General features: G+C 36.8%; 1 protein-coding gene across 2 annotated transcripts; it reads right to left on the bottom strand.

Moving 5' to 3' along the window:
* Positions 1–1,998: 1,998 nt before the first annotated feature.
* On the bottom strand, positions 1,999–14,661 carry zgc:162171 (uncharacterized protein LOC565931 homolog). 2 transcript variants are annotated; one of them, XM_042401133.1, is made up of 5 exons: positions 14,138–14,661; positions 13,653–13,975; positions 6,976–7,106; positions 5,181–5,330; positions 1,999–2,701 (listed from the first exon to the last, which is right to left on the bottom strand). In XM_042401133.1, the coding sequence occupies exons 2-5, from the start codon at positions 13,843–13,845 to the stop codon at positions 2,489–2,491; spliced, it is 687 nt and encodes a 228-aa protein (XP_042257067.1). In that variant the 5' UTR covers positions 13,846–13,975; positions 14,138–14,661; the 3' UTR covers positions 1,999–2,488. The 2 variants fall into 2 exon arrangements, with proteins under 2 accessions (XP_042257067.1, XP_042257065.1); XM_042401131.1 differs by having other exon boundaries at positions 13,653–14,661.
* Positions 14,662–16,562: the final 1,901 nt, after the last annotated feature.

The raw sequence follows: 16,562 nt of genomic DNA, 5'->3' as shown, positions 1-16,562 counted from the left end.
TTATTGTTTGTGTGGAATAAATAGAGGAAGAAAAAAATGAGTAGTTAGCATCAGCAGATATAGCGCTAAATAACCTTGTTCACAACCTTTTTACAGCAAACAGTGTGAATCTGTATGTTTTATATAGAAAAGTTCACCTTTCAACATCACCCTATAGATCAATACTAGAGTTTGAAAAGTAAATGTTAAGATAGTCATTTCTATTATCTTCATTGTCTATTTTATTTATTTTTTCCACTGTATTCTGTCCTGCATGACTGTCGGAGTCTGCCTGAAGATGATTTTTACTGACTCGTCGCTCTGAAACAGTTGACAATAAAAAAAGCAACCTTGAACCGCCGTGCCTGAAGAGATACAGAAACTCAAACATCATAAAGGGAACATCAAAAAGAAGAAGCTGTCACAGTCCCGACCACACTGAATGACTGACGGGTGATCTCAGAGTGCAGTGCAGAAACACTACAGCAGGGAGTGACTGTAGAAGCAGACAAAGTAAACAAAAAGAGTTAAAGATACACTGTGGAGTTTTCTTGTCAACAGAGTTATGTTTACATCATGTTTCATACCAGAACCTGTTGTGTGAATCCCAACAAACATGTTAAATCTATTTCATTCATCTTGAAACACTTGCAAAGCCGTTTTTTTCAGACTAGTTTCTTGGTGCATTACTGCCACCAGCTGCCAATCAGTGGAATAGCATGTTCATCCCATTAGCGTTACTGGCCTCTGCAGTCAGCAGTGATGTGTATTGACACACATGCAAATCCTCACATGCTAGTAGAGCTGTAAACAAAAACAAGGGCTCGCTCATAAAAACATTGCTCCACAGCGCCATTGGTGGTCAAAAACTCCAAATGGTGCCTTTAAGTGGTTTCCTGTAACTTATAGGGGACATATCGTGCTTTTTGTGATTTTTTGTTATTTTTGTTACAATTTCATTTAACAGATGCTTTAACCCAAATTTTTATACTGTCATGATGTCAGACATCTATGTTAGACATGGCCACATGTGTGTAAACCTGTGTAAAATGCCCCATCCTGCAGCTTCAGCCTGCTCTGAATGTTTCATTTGCAATGTTACCTCTACTTCCTCCTCTTGATGACATCAGATTGTTCGCACATGCCCATAAACGGCCGTCCATTTTGTAGGCTTTGTTGCTGAGGTTGTCCCACAGGTTGTTGGCGTTGTCCACTTCCATTTCAAGTAAAGACCATAAAAAAGAAGTGAAATCCTGCTGCTACTGTTTAAAAAATACATCTAAACTAAAAAACATCTAATTTTAAAAACATTTGTGGATAAAACAGTTCACATTTCAAGTCTAAACAGATGTTTTTCTCACATTCAGAGCAGGATAACATCTGTTGTGTTTTATTCACAAAAATGTTGGCACGGTACGTTTCTGCAAACCCCAGATACGTTTAATCTCTATGTTTCAATACGTTTAATATGTAGCATATCAACATTTCTACAATACTTAACATGGGGAAAGTGACGTAGCTCAGACGACATTTATATGAGCTCATTTCCATGTTAGGAGGAGGCGGGTTGGGTGGTTGGTTTGAGAGTTAGTTGAATGGCAGAAAGGTGCAAAAGCATCAAAGCAGCAGAGACCACCGCTCGCTTCCTGTTTCAACTGACAAAACCTGGTATTTTTAGCGAGACGTCGGGACATTTGCAGCCGTTTTTCTGGCGACAAAACCGTGTATTTTAACCCAAACCATGATCTTTCCCTAACCCTAAACAACAATGGTTGTGCTTCAACCTAATCAGACTTTAACCACAGAGTTGTCACATCATAAAACTTAATTATTCAACTGATAACGGCCATTTAATGCGGCGTCAAATGACACAACATTGAAACGTAGAGATTCAACGTATCCGTGGTTTGCAGAAACGTACAATGTCAATATTTTATTCCATTGATTGGATTGAAACACATTCATCACAGCCAAAGAAAGACAATGAAAAGGTTCTGACATTCAGACGTGACAGATTAAAAGTGCACTCTTATGAATATGCGATTGTTTTTACAATTAGATTTTTAATCTGTTATTAACAAACCAATGGATTTTATTCCAACATGTCATCACAAAATAAGAAATTCAACTTCTTTGTAAATGTTTTACACTTTAAAAATGTTGCTGAGCCCTAAACGTTCTTTCAAACCTGTAAACCATTTTATTATCACATTTTAAAATTAATACAGTAAAGTTTTGTAACAATGAAACAAATATTTTGACTCTATTGTTATAAAAAGATAATAATTACAGTCTTGTACAAAAGATGTTTGATGGATTTTTCACAAAAATCCTTAAAAGACAGTTTAACTTTTTCAAATCTTTGTCTTAGAATAAAAACCCAAAATATTTCATCTGACATCTCTGAATAAAATGCATTTGTGAGGATAAAGGGAGGGAGGGGATGTAACTTTAAGTTACAACATATAAATTATTCAACTAAGTCTCTCAGTTCAGACCGATCTCTTCTTCAGTCGTTGTCTGCGTCTCTGGGTTTGAGACCGGAGCATCCCGAACACCCACCGAGTCCCTTCTCCTTCACATTGTAGTCGAAGCGAGGCAGCACCAGAACGCTGCCTTCCGGTTCGTTTTTGGATGTAGCGTCACTCAAGGCCCTCTCCTCCTCCACGGACATGATGTTCTTCACCAGACACGTGATGGCCGCGTCGATGTTGGTGTTGTCCTGAGAAGACGGAGGTTAAAGAGACATAAACAGGGGAGGAGAGAGCGAGATGTAACAACAGACTAACTAGCTTATGATGTTGTTTTCAAAAGCTCAATTGTCCTCGTACACACTCAAACACAAAACCAAAGTTTTCAGATTTATCCATTCTGGTGACTGTTTTTGAAAATATCTGTTTTCATTATTTTCAAAATAATGGGTACCACTTAACAATAAGACTACCCTTATAAAGATTTTATAAATGGTTTCTAATTAGGTTATTAATTAGGTTGTCACTTCATATATTATGTGTAAACAATTATAAACAAGTTATAACAGTTTTCATACAACTATTTGGCAAGATCAAGTTACTGCTTACAACTCATTAATCTTACTAATGAGTTACTAACATTTATTACTGACAAAAGGGAGCCTTGCTGTAAAGTGTGAAACACCTGTAACCAACATGAAGCATCACAATATACAACTTTAATATCCACTGTGTGTAACAACCTGATAGCATATGTCATCAACACCTGTGATAATAACGAGGACGGCTGCTGATAGCGTGCTGGAAATGTCAAGGTAAACAATATTGCCAAAGCCTTAGTGTATGAATCTAATCATATGCCATAATTTGATATGCCAAATGAAACTTTTTTGACTATTAAGATATGCAGACGGTGGTTAAATGCTACTAACTTATGGACAAATATCTGATGAAGCTGACAGGTATAAGGTAAGATAAGTAACCAATTTGATCTGAGGCTTAACAGTACAGAAAAATGTGGGCTCACTATTTGGCAAGCAAAAGGTCACTGTTGCCCTTTTTATCTAATATGTTATAACAGCTTATTAATGATTTATAAAGTGTTAACAACTTATTAATAAACTATTCATAAATCCTGTATAAGGGTAGTCTTATAGTAAAGTGGCACCAAATAATGTCTTTTCAGATTTAAGCTGTGTACTCTGGAGCGGTGAAAGTGAACCAAAAAAGTAAAAATGCGGCCGTAAAAACCAAAACAATGAGCTGAAAGAAGCTAAAATGCTCTGTAGAGCTGAGGAGAATTTCAGAGTAGGGTGATAAAACTCTCGTCAGTATAGTCAGTTTTACAATTGTAAAATAAAAAATATAAATTAATGCAGCTTTAAATTCCTTAAAGATCCCCTCCAGCTGTATATAAGATTCTCTACTTTGAATAATATGAAATTTGTGTCTAATGTGTTTTTTTCCACAAATCTTGCTTTCCCGCTCCAGCAGATGAAAGTGAAAACAGCCTTTTAGTGCCAAACTGCACATAAATCATTCATCAACATCCAACTGAAGCAACAACGAGCAAAACAAATTTTTCGAGTGGAGGAGAAACTTTAACAAATCAGTAAATTAATCAAATATTCTTTTGAACAGCAGCTACAACTGAAAAAGACAACAACTTTCCCCATTAAGTTAATCCAGTCAAACTTTATTACATTATATTATTAACTTTATTATAACTATCTCTCCACTCAGTCACTAAACATAGTCTGTAAGTGTAGAAACTGGCAAACATGGTCATGTGACACAAACAATTACTTACTTAATTACCACAAGATAAACCATCATTGTGTTAAACTTATTTCTTAACTGTGAAGTACTTTTTTTTTTACTGTGCAAAAAAAGAGATTAGAAAGTAAACACAAGCAAAAGGACATGAAAGCAGATTAAAAGTATAACGGATCTAATTTGCGCGCTATAAATAGCTGTTGCTTCTAACTTGCCCCTTCAAATATAGATCAATTGAGTAAGTAGATAAATAAAATCTAATCAACCAAAGAGAACAGCTATACCACAACAAGCTCCTTGTCCATATCCCCCCCAAAAAACAGGCAGAAAATCCCTCTAACTCCTCGTAGGCTCTCAGTTACAAATGAAGACGCTGTTGGTAATTTTTAGTTGGGTGTTGGTAATTTTAGCTGCAGCGGGGTAATTGCATTAATACGTGTGTTAATTGGCGGCCGACAACACGGCAGCAAGAAGGAGCAGCTTTATCTCCAGAAACCAGGCGGTGTTAGTAAATGAACTTGACACTTTTCACGGCTAAATGTTTCCTTTTCTACTTTACAGAGTCAACTTTGTGGTTGTGAATTTGTCACTTCCTGGAGTGGAGGAAGGATGCCAATGACCAGACAACTGGATTTTTAAATTTTGTGGTTTCGACACAAGAGCCAAGTGTATATTCACATTAAACTGTTAACCAGTGCAGCTTGAAAACTGAGAAAAAGGAGAGGAGAGTTGGCATGAAGAGAAGAGAGACTGTTAAATATAGAAAGAAAAGAACAACTAAGTGAGGCAGAGGAGTAATGAGAAATGCGCCTAGAAAATATGCAGTGACATTTGTTTACAGTGGAAATGAATGAAGACAGCGACGGAGAACAGAAAAAGAAACAGATCACAGTTTATAACAATATTTGCATTCCTCATGGTAACATTAACACGCAGAAGAACATCAGGTCTTACCTTGGCAGAGGTTTCAAACCAGCCGACGAATCCGTACTCCCTGGAGAAGTTCTCCAGTTTGGGCAGTTTAGGGCACAAACCGTGCCGCCGCTGGTCACATTTGTTGGCCAGTAGAACAACTGGAACCGGCCTCCCGTTGCTCAGGGCGACCTAACAAAAAAACAGATTAGGAAATGTGATGTGACTTAAAACAGAACAGAACAGCAGCTCTAAGGAGATGACTAAGATTTCACCACCTAAAGTCTGCATTTCTTCACCAAATACATCATAGTAGAGCAGAAAAGTCCAGTTTCAATGGATTTTATAGATGAGGCCAAGAAATACAGTGCAAAATAGATATCTTTAGCAGGCTTCAGTATTTAATAATCCACTGGTCATATAACTAAGTGAAAAAGAGAAGTTTTCATGGGCTAAATGTGAAGATAAAACCACCAAAGCTTGTTGTTTATTCCTCCTCTGATATCATATAAATATGTTAAACATGTATTTAGTTAAGATTGTCATCAGTCATTTGTAAATACAGCTTAAAAGGTAAAGTTGACCAATATAAACCAAACTAAAAGTCTTCTGTTTGTTAGCAGACTGGACATGTTGTTATTTGAAGAAGGAAATCTAAGTTATAAAGTAAACAGTAAGCTTAACCTTTGGATGTTGTACTGTTTATCTCTGAGTGAAGTTTGTCCTAATTTACTGCTGGTTTTTACAATTTGTGGACGTTTCCAGTGTATTTCTGTAGCTGGACATAGAGCTGTAATCTCTACTGCCTGTATGTCTTTTTCATGGTTGCTCATTTTTATCTTTTATTTTATGTTACTGTTTAACTATGTATTTATTTATTCATGTAGTGCATGTCTTCTATGTTATTCTAACGGCTGCTGCGAGGCCGGTTTCCCTTGAAGAGACAATAAAGTTAAAAGGAAAGGCTCACAACTGTTCAAGTTTGTCTTAAAACAATGGTCAGATGCTTACAAGTGCTTACAGTGTATGTGAAGGGGGACAAAATCCTTTGTGTTTTAGCTAAAATGTGTTTAAAGTTTATCTGAAGTTAATATGAAGCTTCAGCTGTCTGGTTTAGTCAAATAAAGCAGATATCTCCCACGGTTACAATCTTCTTAGTAAAATATTCCCTATTCGTGTGTTGACGGACAGTTTTCCTGTTCAGCTGCAGTTGAAGGATCGTAACATTAAGAGGGAATTTTGCAATAAAAAGACTTTAGTATTAAAAGATATTGACTTGATTAGACTAATTTGGATGGTTGAGGCTTCATATTAGCCTCAAGTAAACTTTTAAACACATTTTTGTACAGAAGGAGGGCTGTGGAAGTGGTCCTCCATCACTAAGAGATCTCTTAGTGGCCATGGTTACCTGACAATTGTTTTAAGACTGACTTGAAAAAGTGTGAATGTATCCTTTAAGTGAAGTGAAGTGAAGTCACTGACAGACCAGACTTTCAGTCACATATTTAGATCTCAATCTGACGTTTATAGTTGGAAGCGGCTGAGAGAAAAACATAACCGCACATTTTACTGTCGATGGAATGAAAATAAATATCCACACAGTGCATCCAACATCCAATGTCACTGCAGAGGTTACTAAAGGGTAATGTGGGAAATCATGACTGCAGAATAAGTAGACAAAGCAGCCGACGTCACAGATTAAAGGTTCCACTTGTATATTACAAAAGTCTGTAGCCGCTTCCTCACATGAATTGCAGCTGTAAAACTAATTAGAGGGTGGATGCTTTCTAACCCTTTCCTTCCCTTTCTCCTTCACTTATTTCCTTTCCAAATTTACCTTTGAGTCCAGGTCTCCTTTCCACTTGAGGACGGCCTGAAACGTGGAGAGTCGGGTCATGTCGAAGACGACGAGAGCCCCTACGGCCTCTCTGTAGTACACACGTGTCATGTTGCCATAGCGTTCTTGTCCTTCAAAAAGAAAACAGAAGAAAAGACGACAGAATAAGTAACATTTATGAGGTCTATGTTACAAACGTGATCAGAACAACATGGTGAGGAATTAGTTGAACGATTCAGGAGTTTCAGTTGTTGTATTATGTGTCTTTCTGCTCTCTCTATACACAGCACTTTATAAAGCTTTTTATTTATTTTATTACTACTACTATTATTATTATTATTGTTATTATCCTAATCAAAGTGTTTCTAATGTATGCCATATCTAATAGGCACATTTTTGGATTAACAAACACCCAAGTACCACCCCCTAGTTGCACCTTTCTAGTTAATGGACCAAATATGGCGTCACCCGTATCCCTTCTTCCCTTGCCTCTGTTAATCTTGGACAACGATTGGTCTGAAGTCACACAACTATATATCCAACCCATCTTTGTAGACGACCCATTGGCTTGTTCTTCATACTACAAGTGTTGCTGGAGGTCTCGTCTGTCTAGAATCAGTTGAGCCATTCAGGAGTTTCAGAAACGGATCTCAAATATTCACGTGTTGTGGCTGCAACCTCAAAGTCCGTCTGACACTTTATAAAACTTGATTAGATACCTGAAAATGTTCTTAACTCAAACCTTATCTTGATTACAGATCAACTTAACATAGATACATGTAGTAAGTCTTTCTTTCTGGTCTGTATTTGAAGAGTTTTAATTCAAACAAAGACTCAAGAGCACACCGTCAGTAGTTCCTGCTGAGTCACAGTTATTTCTAATTTACTGTTATTTGTAAGATTTCATTCATATATATATATATATATTTCTACATGCACTGAGATGTTTGATTCTAATTCAAATCTCACAAAAGTTATTTGTAAAATAGAACATTTAATCCAGTGTTTAACCAGTTTTTTGAAGGGTAGATGTCACTGTTGTTGATGAATACTTTATATTTTCCACATTTCTGACTTGCATCGTAAACACAATTAACTGTTAATATGTGTGAAACGTATATATGGCAAATAAATTGGAGGAAAAAACGGTTTATGATATGTTGACTGAATAATAAAATGTGAAAGAATGAGAAACGGAGTAAAATTAAATCTTGTTAAGCCGTGAGTTCGTGCAGAAAAATACATCTTTTGTTGAATCTAAGTATGTGTGTATGACCGTGTGCGTCATACACACATACTGAATATATGAATAAGTCTCTATCCTGGAAGCTAACTTCCTCCACATGATCCTAATATAGTGGTGAATCAACAAGTGAGCATCTGACACGCACACACACACAAACACAAACACACAAACAAGCAGCCTGAGAGTTGTCAGCAAATGTTATCTCCGTGTTTCACTCACCTCAGCAGAGTGTGAGAAAGACTTTAAACTACCTCTTAAAACTATCCGATCACCGCTAACAGTTCAGACTTTAGAATAAGACCTCGTAGGTCTGCATGTGGGTCACATAAAACCTAAATCAGATTTAGTTTTGGAGCACAAGTGATACCTGTTAAAGGAATAGTTTGACATTTTGGGAAATATGCTCTTTCAGTTCCTTGCCAAGAGTTAGATGAGAAGACCAGTACAACTCATGTCTGAAATGGTATCGATGTTTTCATCTAACTCTCAGCAAGAACACGAATTTCCCAAAATGTCAAATTCTTCCTTTAATATCTCTATTGCAGTGGTGGAAATTAACTAAATCCATTTACTCAAGTACTGTTTTGAGGTTGTACTTTACTTGAGTATTTCCATTTGATGCTACTTTATACTTTCTACTCCACTGCATTTATTTGACAGCTTTAGTGACTTTTCAGATGAAGATTTGACACAATGGATAATATAACAAGCTTTTAAAATACAACACATGGTTAGAGATGAAACCAGTGGTTTCCAACCTTTTTGGGCTTTTGACGTCTTACAAAAAGCAGTGTGTAGTCGGGGTCACATTTCAGATGTCTATGAGTTGTTAACAGCTCCACCAAATAGTGATTTTTCCCTCTAAACTTCTCACATGCTTTCATTTCAATAAATGTTCAAATGATCCAATAGTTCACCAAAAATCAACAGATTTGTGTATCAGAACTTTGTTAATCATCTCACGACCCCTCAGATTTATCTGGTGACCCTTTGGAGGGGCCCGACCCCTAGTTTGTGAACCACTGGACTAAACTAGCTAACTGTATATAAAGTAGTTGAAACTAGCTCCACCTCCAGCAGCTACAACAGTAACATGCTGCTCTAACACTGATGCTTCACTATTAATAATCTAATGATGTCATATATAATAATATATCAGTCAGAGGGACCAAACCACTACTTTTACTGCAATACTTTAGCTACATCAAGCTCATAATACTTATGTACTTTTACTTAAGTAGGATTTTAATGCTGGACTTTTACTTGTAATGGAGTATTTTCACTTTGCTGTATTGGTACTTTTACTCAAGTAAATGATCTAAATACGTCTTCCACCACTGCTCTATTCTCTGAGCTGCACATTAGCATCTATTTGTATTTTAGTAATTGACTTTGTGGTTCAAATGTGTTGTTTTTTGAGATCTTATCTTCTTACACAAATGAATGAATATCAGATTGTAAGTCTGTACTCGCTAAAAGTGAAGTTGCATTTATTTGTGACAGATCCAGTACAAAACGTCTACTGGGAATCTGCCAGTTTAGCCCTGAGTGAAGCTAACCTCCATACTGGTCAACAAAAAGATGTCATGACTGGAGAACTCAGAAAGAAAGGCCTTTAACTTAACTAATCTTGACACAAGCAGCTAATAAAACATTGCAAATGTTGTGGTGTAAAAAAAATTGACTTTGCAAACACCTTGTGATGGACCAGTGAAACACTCCCTCACTCACACAAACCAGTGATGCAATTATCACTTTCATGTGCTGGCAAGAATAATCTGCCAGCTGTGTGTGTGTGTGAGAGAGAGAAAGACACACTGTCAGAGTTTAAAAGTCACCATGCAGTGACTCCAGCAGCAGCTCCAGTATGAAGTCATCACTGGTTTGCTGGTCTAAAGTCCGTCTAGCTAACAGCCTCAATAGGATGTCTTCATGTAAATGACGCCTCTTATCAGCTATCATGTTGCTCAACACCCGCAGAAGATAAACTGTAACATGTGTGTGTGTGTGTGAGAGAGAGAGAAACAGAGCTGAGAGACAAGGAAGAACAGTGTTTCTAAAAGTACATCAAATTAAACTAGAGAGACGTGATGGTTTTATAATCAGAAAACAAAGAGTTTTTCTTCTTTTATGACACCTAATCTGGTGGGTAATGAGACATGCTGGAGGGTAAACTCAACATTTCATCTGCAGAAATGGAGGTTTACCACATCTTGCAGGCGGTCACTTCTCACATCATGCGTCGTCATTGTCGGATGCATCAGCAAAATGCAGCTTTTCTATGTTTGGCTCGTTAGTTGCATCGTATTTGTACAGTCCAAGTTCAACTAAGTGCCAATTAGCTATGACAAGTGGATTTGACATTTTAAAATATTCATAATTATGCATTTATGACTAGCTAAAACTTTAATTTAAGATTTCTCTAACTACATTCTTTCTATTTTCTTATTATTTGCTGCATCCATGCCCAAATAGACACAACAATACCATGTCTTACATGATATAAAACCACTTTCATACAGATTTGAAGTATGTTTTTTATGCTAAATAAGCATTTTGACGTGTATGACACCTTCCTAAAATAATGGCCTGTGTCATTTTTTAACAAAAATTATTTTTTTTGCCTAAATCATCTCCTCATGACGCTGGCCGCCTCTGGTAAAATCACCCACATCCTCAGTTGAACAGATCATGCGATTCTACCCCTGTAGTATAACGGTCTGCGTCAAGAGTGTGACTAAATCGTCATTTTGCGTTGTTATTTAGTCTTTTTATTCAGTCTTTTTAGTCAGCAAAATAGCTAAGTCCATGTAGCTAGCATTAGCATTTAGCAAAGAATGGGAAGGCTCCAGAGTCTGTGGCTGTTACAAGTGATTAAAAGGCTTTTTGTTAACTCTTTTCTGCCTTTTAAACAATATTTCATCTACAGTTTTTGTCTCATTTTTTCCACATTACATGATCTAATTAAGAAAGATTTGAATACCGTGTTGTAATCTAACAGCTAGAAATTATGTGTATAACTAAAAAATTACAAAGGATCCTCTTTACTTTTGTTTTTATTTAATGAAAATCTCACTTGAACATAATATTAGTAATCATAACATCATTTGACCGGTATTATAGTAGCCTGTTGTGCAGTGTCTAGAGGCAGCTTGCACACCATGAAGAATTTTTCGTGTTTTCTGAGAAACCTGAATAAATGACTTGGGCCGTTACTGGTGACAAGATGCAAAACTGAGTATATATGAGTCTCCAAGGAGCCATGAACATTTACCATAACATCTAAACTTTATAGATGGTAAATTATGTCTAATAATATTTGATTCTCTAGACTATAAGTAAACTTAACCTTGATACCAGTTTTTAGAAAACCTGAACCCAATCTAAACCTGAACCTGACCCACATACAATATCATGTATTACATGATTATAACGTCATTTAGAGGTCACTTGATGTTGTGTTTGGTGTCATATTTGAGTAATTCATGTGTTTTTGACTTGTCGGACGTATGCAGCTACAAGCAAAGCAAATATTACAAATCTGACAGAATCCATGAATTAATTAAAAACTAATCAAGAGTCTGGTAGACCTAAACTTCAAAATGACCTAAACCTACTAGTTTTACCTGAAGCACAGTGACACATTAGTGTCACATGGCGATGCAGTGGTTATCCTATTCTTTACTTAAGTAAAAATAACAATATCACAATGAAAAAACACTTAATTACAAGTAAAAATCCTGCATTCAAAATCTTATTTAAGTAAAAGTCAGTAGAGTATTGTCAGCAAAATGTACTTAAAGTATCAAAAGTGAAAGTAATCATTATGTAAAATGGCCCAATTTAGAGTTAAAGTTTAAATATTAAAACTGTTTAATTGTAAGCAGCATTTTAATGTTGTCATGATGGCTAATTTTAACACCTTATACTGTTGAATAGTCTAATTTATATGCTCAATCTTAGCATATATGACAAACTAATCATGTGTTTTACATATAAAATATTGATTTAGAAAGTAACTTTAGTGCTGAAATAAATGTAGTGGAACAGAAAGTACAATATTTCCCTCTGAAATGTAGTAGAGTGGAAGTATGAAGTAGCACAAAATGGAAATAGGCAGTGGTGGAAAGTAACTGAGTACACATAAACCTAAATCAGATTTAGTTTTGGAGCACAAGTGATACTTGTTAAAGGAACAATTTGACATTTTTGGGAAATATGCTCTTTCAGTTCCTTGCCAAGAATTAGATGAGAAGTGGTCTGAAGTGGTATCAATGTTTTGATCTAAGTCTCAGCAAGAACACGAATTTCCCAAAATGTCAAATTCTTCCTTTAATATCTCTATTGCAGTGGTGGAAATTAACTAAATCCATTTACTCAAGTACTGTTTTGAGGTACTTGTACTTTACTTGAGTTTTTCCATTTTAAGCTACTTTATACTTTCTACTCCACTGCATTTATTTGACAGCTTTAGTTACTTTTCAGATGAAGATTTGACACAATGGATAATATAACAAGCTTTTAAAATATAACACATTGTTAGAGATGAAACCAGTGGTTTCCAACCTTTTTGGCTTTTGACGTCTTACAAAAAGCAGTGTGTAGTCGGGGTCACATTTCAGATGTCTATGAGTTGTTAACAGCTCCACCAAATAGTGATTTTTCCCTCTAAACTTCTCACATGGTTTCACTTCAATAAATGTTCAAATGATCCAATATTTCACCAAAAATCAAAAGATTTGTGTATCAGAACTTTGTTTTCTCTTCTTTCCTCTCCCATTAATCATCTCGCGACCCCTCAGATTTATCTGGTGACCCTTTGGAGGGCCCCGACACCTATGTTGGGAACCACTGGACTAAACTAGTTAACTGTATATAAAGTAGTTGAAACTAGCTCCACGTCCAGCAGCTACAACAGTAACATGCTGCTCTAACACTGATGCTTCAGTATTAATAATCTAATGATGTCATATATAATAATATATCAGTCAGAGGGACCAAACCACTACTTTTACTGTAATACTTTAACTACATCAAGCTCATAATACTTATGTACTTTTACTGCAATACTTTAACTCCATCAAGCTCATAATACTTATGTACTTTTACTGCAATACTTTAACTCCATCAAGCTCATAATACTTATGTACTTTTACTTAAGTAGGATTTTAATGCAGGACTTTTACTTGTAATGGAGTATTTTTACATTGCTGTATTGGTACTTTTACTAAGTAAATTATCTGAATACTTCTTCCACCTCTGGAAATCGGCTACTCAAGTACAAATACCTCAAAATTCCTACTTAAGTACAGCACTTGAGTAAATGTACTTAGTTACATTCCACCACAGGCGGTTTCTGGCAAATATAACCACAATCTGAAGGCAGCTGCTCCTTCACATTTTCCCTGCATGAAGCCAAACTTTTACGCACCGGCGATGTCCCAGAGCTGCAGCCGCACCACCGTCTTGTGATCCCAGTTGAGCACTTTGAGGGCGAAGTCGACTCCGATGGTGGCCCGGTAGTGCTGGGAGAACACTTGGTGGACGTATCTCTTTATGATGGACGTTTTCCCGACTCCCAGGTCGCCGATGACCAACACTTTCAGCAAGCGCTCGTGCTGCATAGCTGCTCCGGTTGAGAGCGCGCGCGTTAAACGGATGGAACGGTGATGTCTCCAATTAATGGGTCGCGCGTGGAAAAGAGACGATTACAAAATGTGAAGGGTTTGGCCATTGACAGCAGTACTGATGGATCTACATATATATGCAAAAAATAGCCTGTAAATCATACTTTATACAACATTTTACCGAACTAAACAGTAAAATGCGCACAAGTGATGAGCAGTTACACTAAACACTGACTCTCAGTATAACTGTGATGTAAGCAGTGTTGAAAAAAAGTCGCTATAAACTCACTGTTGAGTCCCGCAGATAGAAAATCAACCCGCACAGGAAAAGTCTGTTAAAATGTCGTTCCGATTGTACCGGTGTCATCCTCGCTCGCTCTACCGAAATGCTGCTTATCTGTCTGTCAGTGTGCAAAAGTTTACAGTAGTAAAAAAAAAAAAAAAAAGAAGAACTTGCTGGATGTCAAACGCTGTCGTGGCTGAGAAGTCAAGGAAGTGTGGTGTGTTGTTTAGCCTGCGGTGTGTGTGCACATCTCCTCAACTGTTTGCTTTGCAGGCATCACGTCCTCACAAAAAAAAAACACACACTGAGACTGCGATGAAGAAGCCTGTCAGCAGTTTGCTCTGCAGCTGTCTGCGCCACGACCACGCCCCCCACCTCCGCACTGTGTTTGTGTGTGTGTCATAGGCTACTTTTAGGAACAAATTTGGGGGTAGGTTTGGACAAGTAGTGGTTATGGTTAGGGTAAGTCCCCAGGAAATGAATGTAAGTTTATGTAATGTACCCAAAAAGTGACGACGATCTGATCTGATGTGTGTGTGTGTGTGTGTGTGTGTGTGTGTGTGTGTGTGTGTGTGTGTGTGTGTGTGTGTGAGAGAGAGAGAGAGAGAGAGAGAGAGTCTAGTGGCCGCTTTATTAGATACACCGGCATTTAAATGAAAGCATTAGTGAATCATGTGGCTGCAACTCAAAATAGCACATATAGAAAACTTTTAGTGTTTGAATGCTACGTCATTATTCGACTTTATGCATAACACATTGTTTTGTTTTGTTTTTACAGGGGTTTCAGGCCTTCCTTCAGACAAAGCTTGGAAAAAGGTGTCCCCTCACTCCCCCTTTAGTTTCGTTCAATTCCTGGATACTTATGGGCTCATGATTATGTTATTTGATCCCACAGACACTCAACAACTGAGCCAACATAGCCTATTATTACTGTTTGACATAACTTCAGACTACACCAAATACATATAAAAAGTCTTTCCTAAGGTGTTAATTAGTTTCCGACTCTGAGAAAGTGGGAAAAACAGTAAAATTCTCCAAAACTACTGTATCTCTGAACTGTCTCTTTAACCAAATCACACACATTCAGGTTGTTCTATGTGATCTCCTTTTGATAACTAATGTTATAACTATTGTAATGTTTTTTCACTTCTAATCACTGAATCTCTTTGGAGACCTCCTTCAGAGGCCCGCCTCCCACTTCAATTTATTATATTATATATACTGATTAAATCTTTGTTTTGTATTGTTTTTTATTTGTTAGGAGTGTTTTGTGTTTGTTGCTTCATGACAGAGTCAAACAAGATGCACAGAGTGTGAACACAATATGAGAAACACCTTACAACATAATGCTGAATCTCATAAAGTTAATGTTTGTTGTGTTCATAACAGTGCAGTTTTCCTCACATCTGAATACTATGTCTATGTTTTGTTTTTGTTTTTTTACCATATAAGTAAGTGTTTGCCACTGATGCAATCAACAGGATGACAGTATTTAATGAAACTGTGAAGTTAGGTGGCAACCAGATCAGGTTCCACTCAACAGCACGGATCATTTCTCCAAATAGAGGTAATACAGACAATATAGAGTTTCCAACCACAGAAAATGTAAATGTATCTTGAATGCAAAAATCCCCAGACTGCACCATACAGGTAGCTGTAATAAAGATATATACATTTACATAACATGTCTGATTTCAACGTTATTAGTGCCAAAGTGTGCTTAAGAATTGTTGCTGGTCATGTGTGTATTTCCATTGCCACAGTCTGCATGTTATTAAAATTATTTCTGGTAGGAGAATGAGCTATGTTGCAAAGCATCAACAATGTTAACGGAGCCAGATGTGGATTATTTTTTCCTTCTAAATGCCAGCTCACATTCTCTCAACACTCTAAATCTTAACATAATTTTACCCAAGAAAGCTTCTGAGAACAGGGAAAATGTTCTCATGTGAAGGATCCTCTTCTCCTCCTCATCTCTGGTACAACATCTAGCCACACACACGGTTTCGTGCCGTATGTGTAAAAACTACATTTCCCAGCAGCGTGTCCAGTTCCGTGTCTGCGCATTTGCATTTGCTCCCACAGACGGCGCAGTGAGAGTGCAGCTTCCCTCTTGTTGCACTTGTCTCCAAAAATAAACATGTCCAATACAAAAAATATTTATTTAAAAAAAACCCAATAAAATAATATTGTATAATAGTGTCTGTGGTACTCCGTTGTAATTTTATAGTAGTTTGCAGTAATTATCATTAATTTATCTCATATCACAACAGGATTATTGTACAGTTCTGTGGACATCTAAGATTCTGAACAGACCTCAAGTCCTCTCAAAATCAAATATAGTCAAGTAGCCGACTTAATGTGTATTATTTCTGTTTTCCATCAATTATACTGACACTATCTATCATTTTGTCAGATTTTTTCACAAAAT

The sequence above is a fragment of the Thunnus maccoyii genome, chromosome 22 (assembly GCF_910596095.1).
Source record: "Thunnus maccoyii chromosome 22, fThuMac1.1, whole genome shotgun sequence".
Classification (NCBI taxonomy): Eukaryota; Metazoa; Chordata; class Actinopteri; order Scombriformes; family Scombridae; genus Thunnus; species Thunnus maccoyii.
The sequence above is the reverse complement of the archived record's forward strand: the minus strand, read 5'-3'. Positions and strand labels throughout refer to the sequence as shown.

What these genes read in the sequence shown, in the direction of transcription:
- zgc:162171 (XM_042401131.1), bottom strand. Translation starts at nt 13,845, where the DNA reads ATGCAGCACGAGCGCTTGCTGAAAGTGTTGGTCATCGGCGACCTGGGA. An exon ending in GCAGCTCTGGGACATCGCCG is followed by an intron (nt 7,107 to 13,652) that starts GTGCGTAAAAGT and finishes TTCTTTTTGAAG; the next exon opens with GACAAGAACGCTATGGCAAC. An exon ending in GGTTTGAAACCTCTGCCAAG is followed by an intron (nt 2,702 to 5,180) that starts GTAAGACCTGAT and finishes CCGTCTTCTCAG; the next exon opens with GACAACACCAACATCGACGC.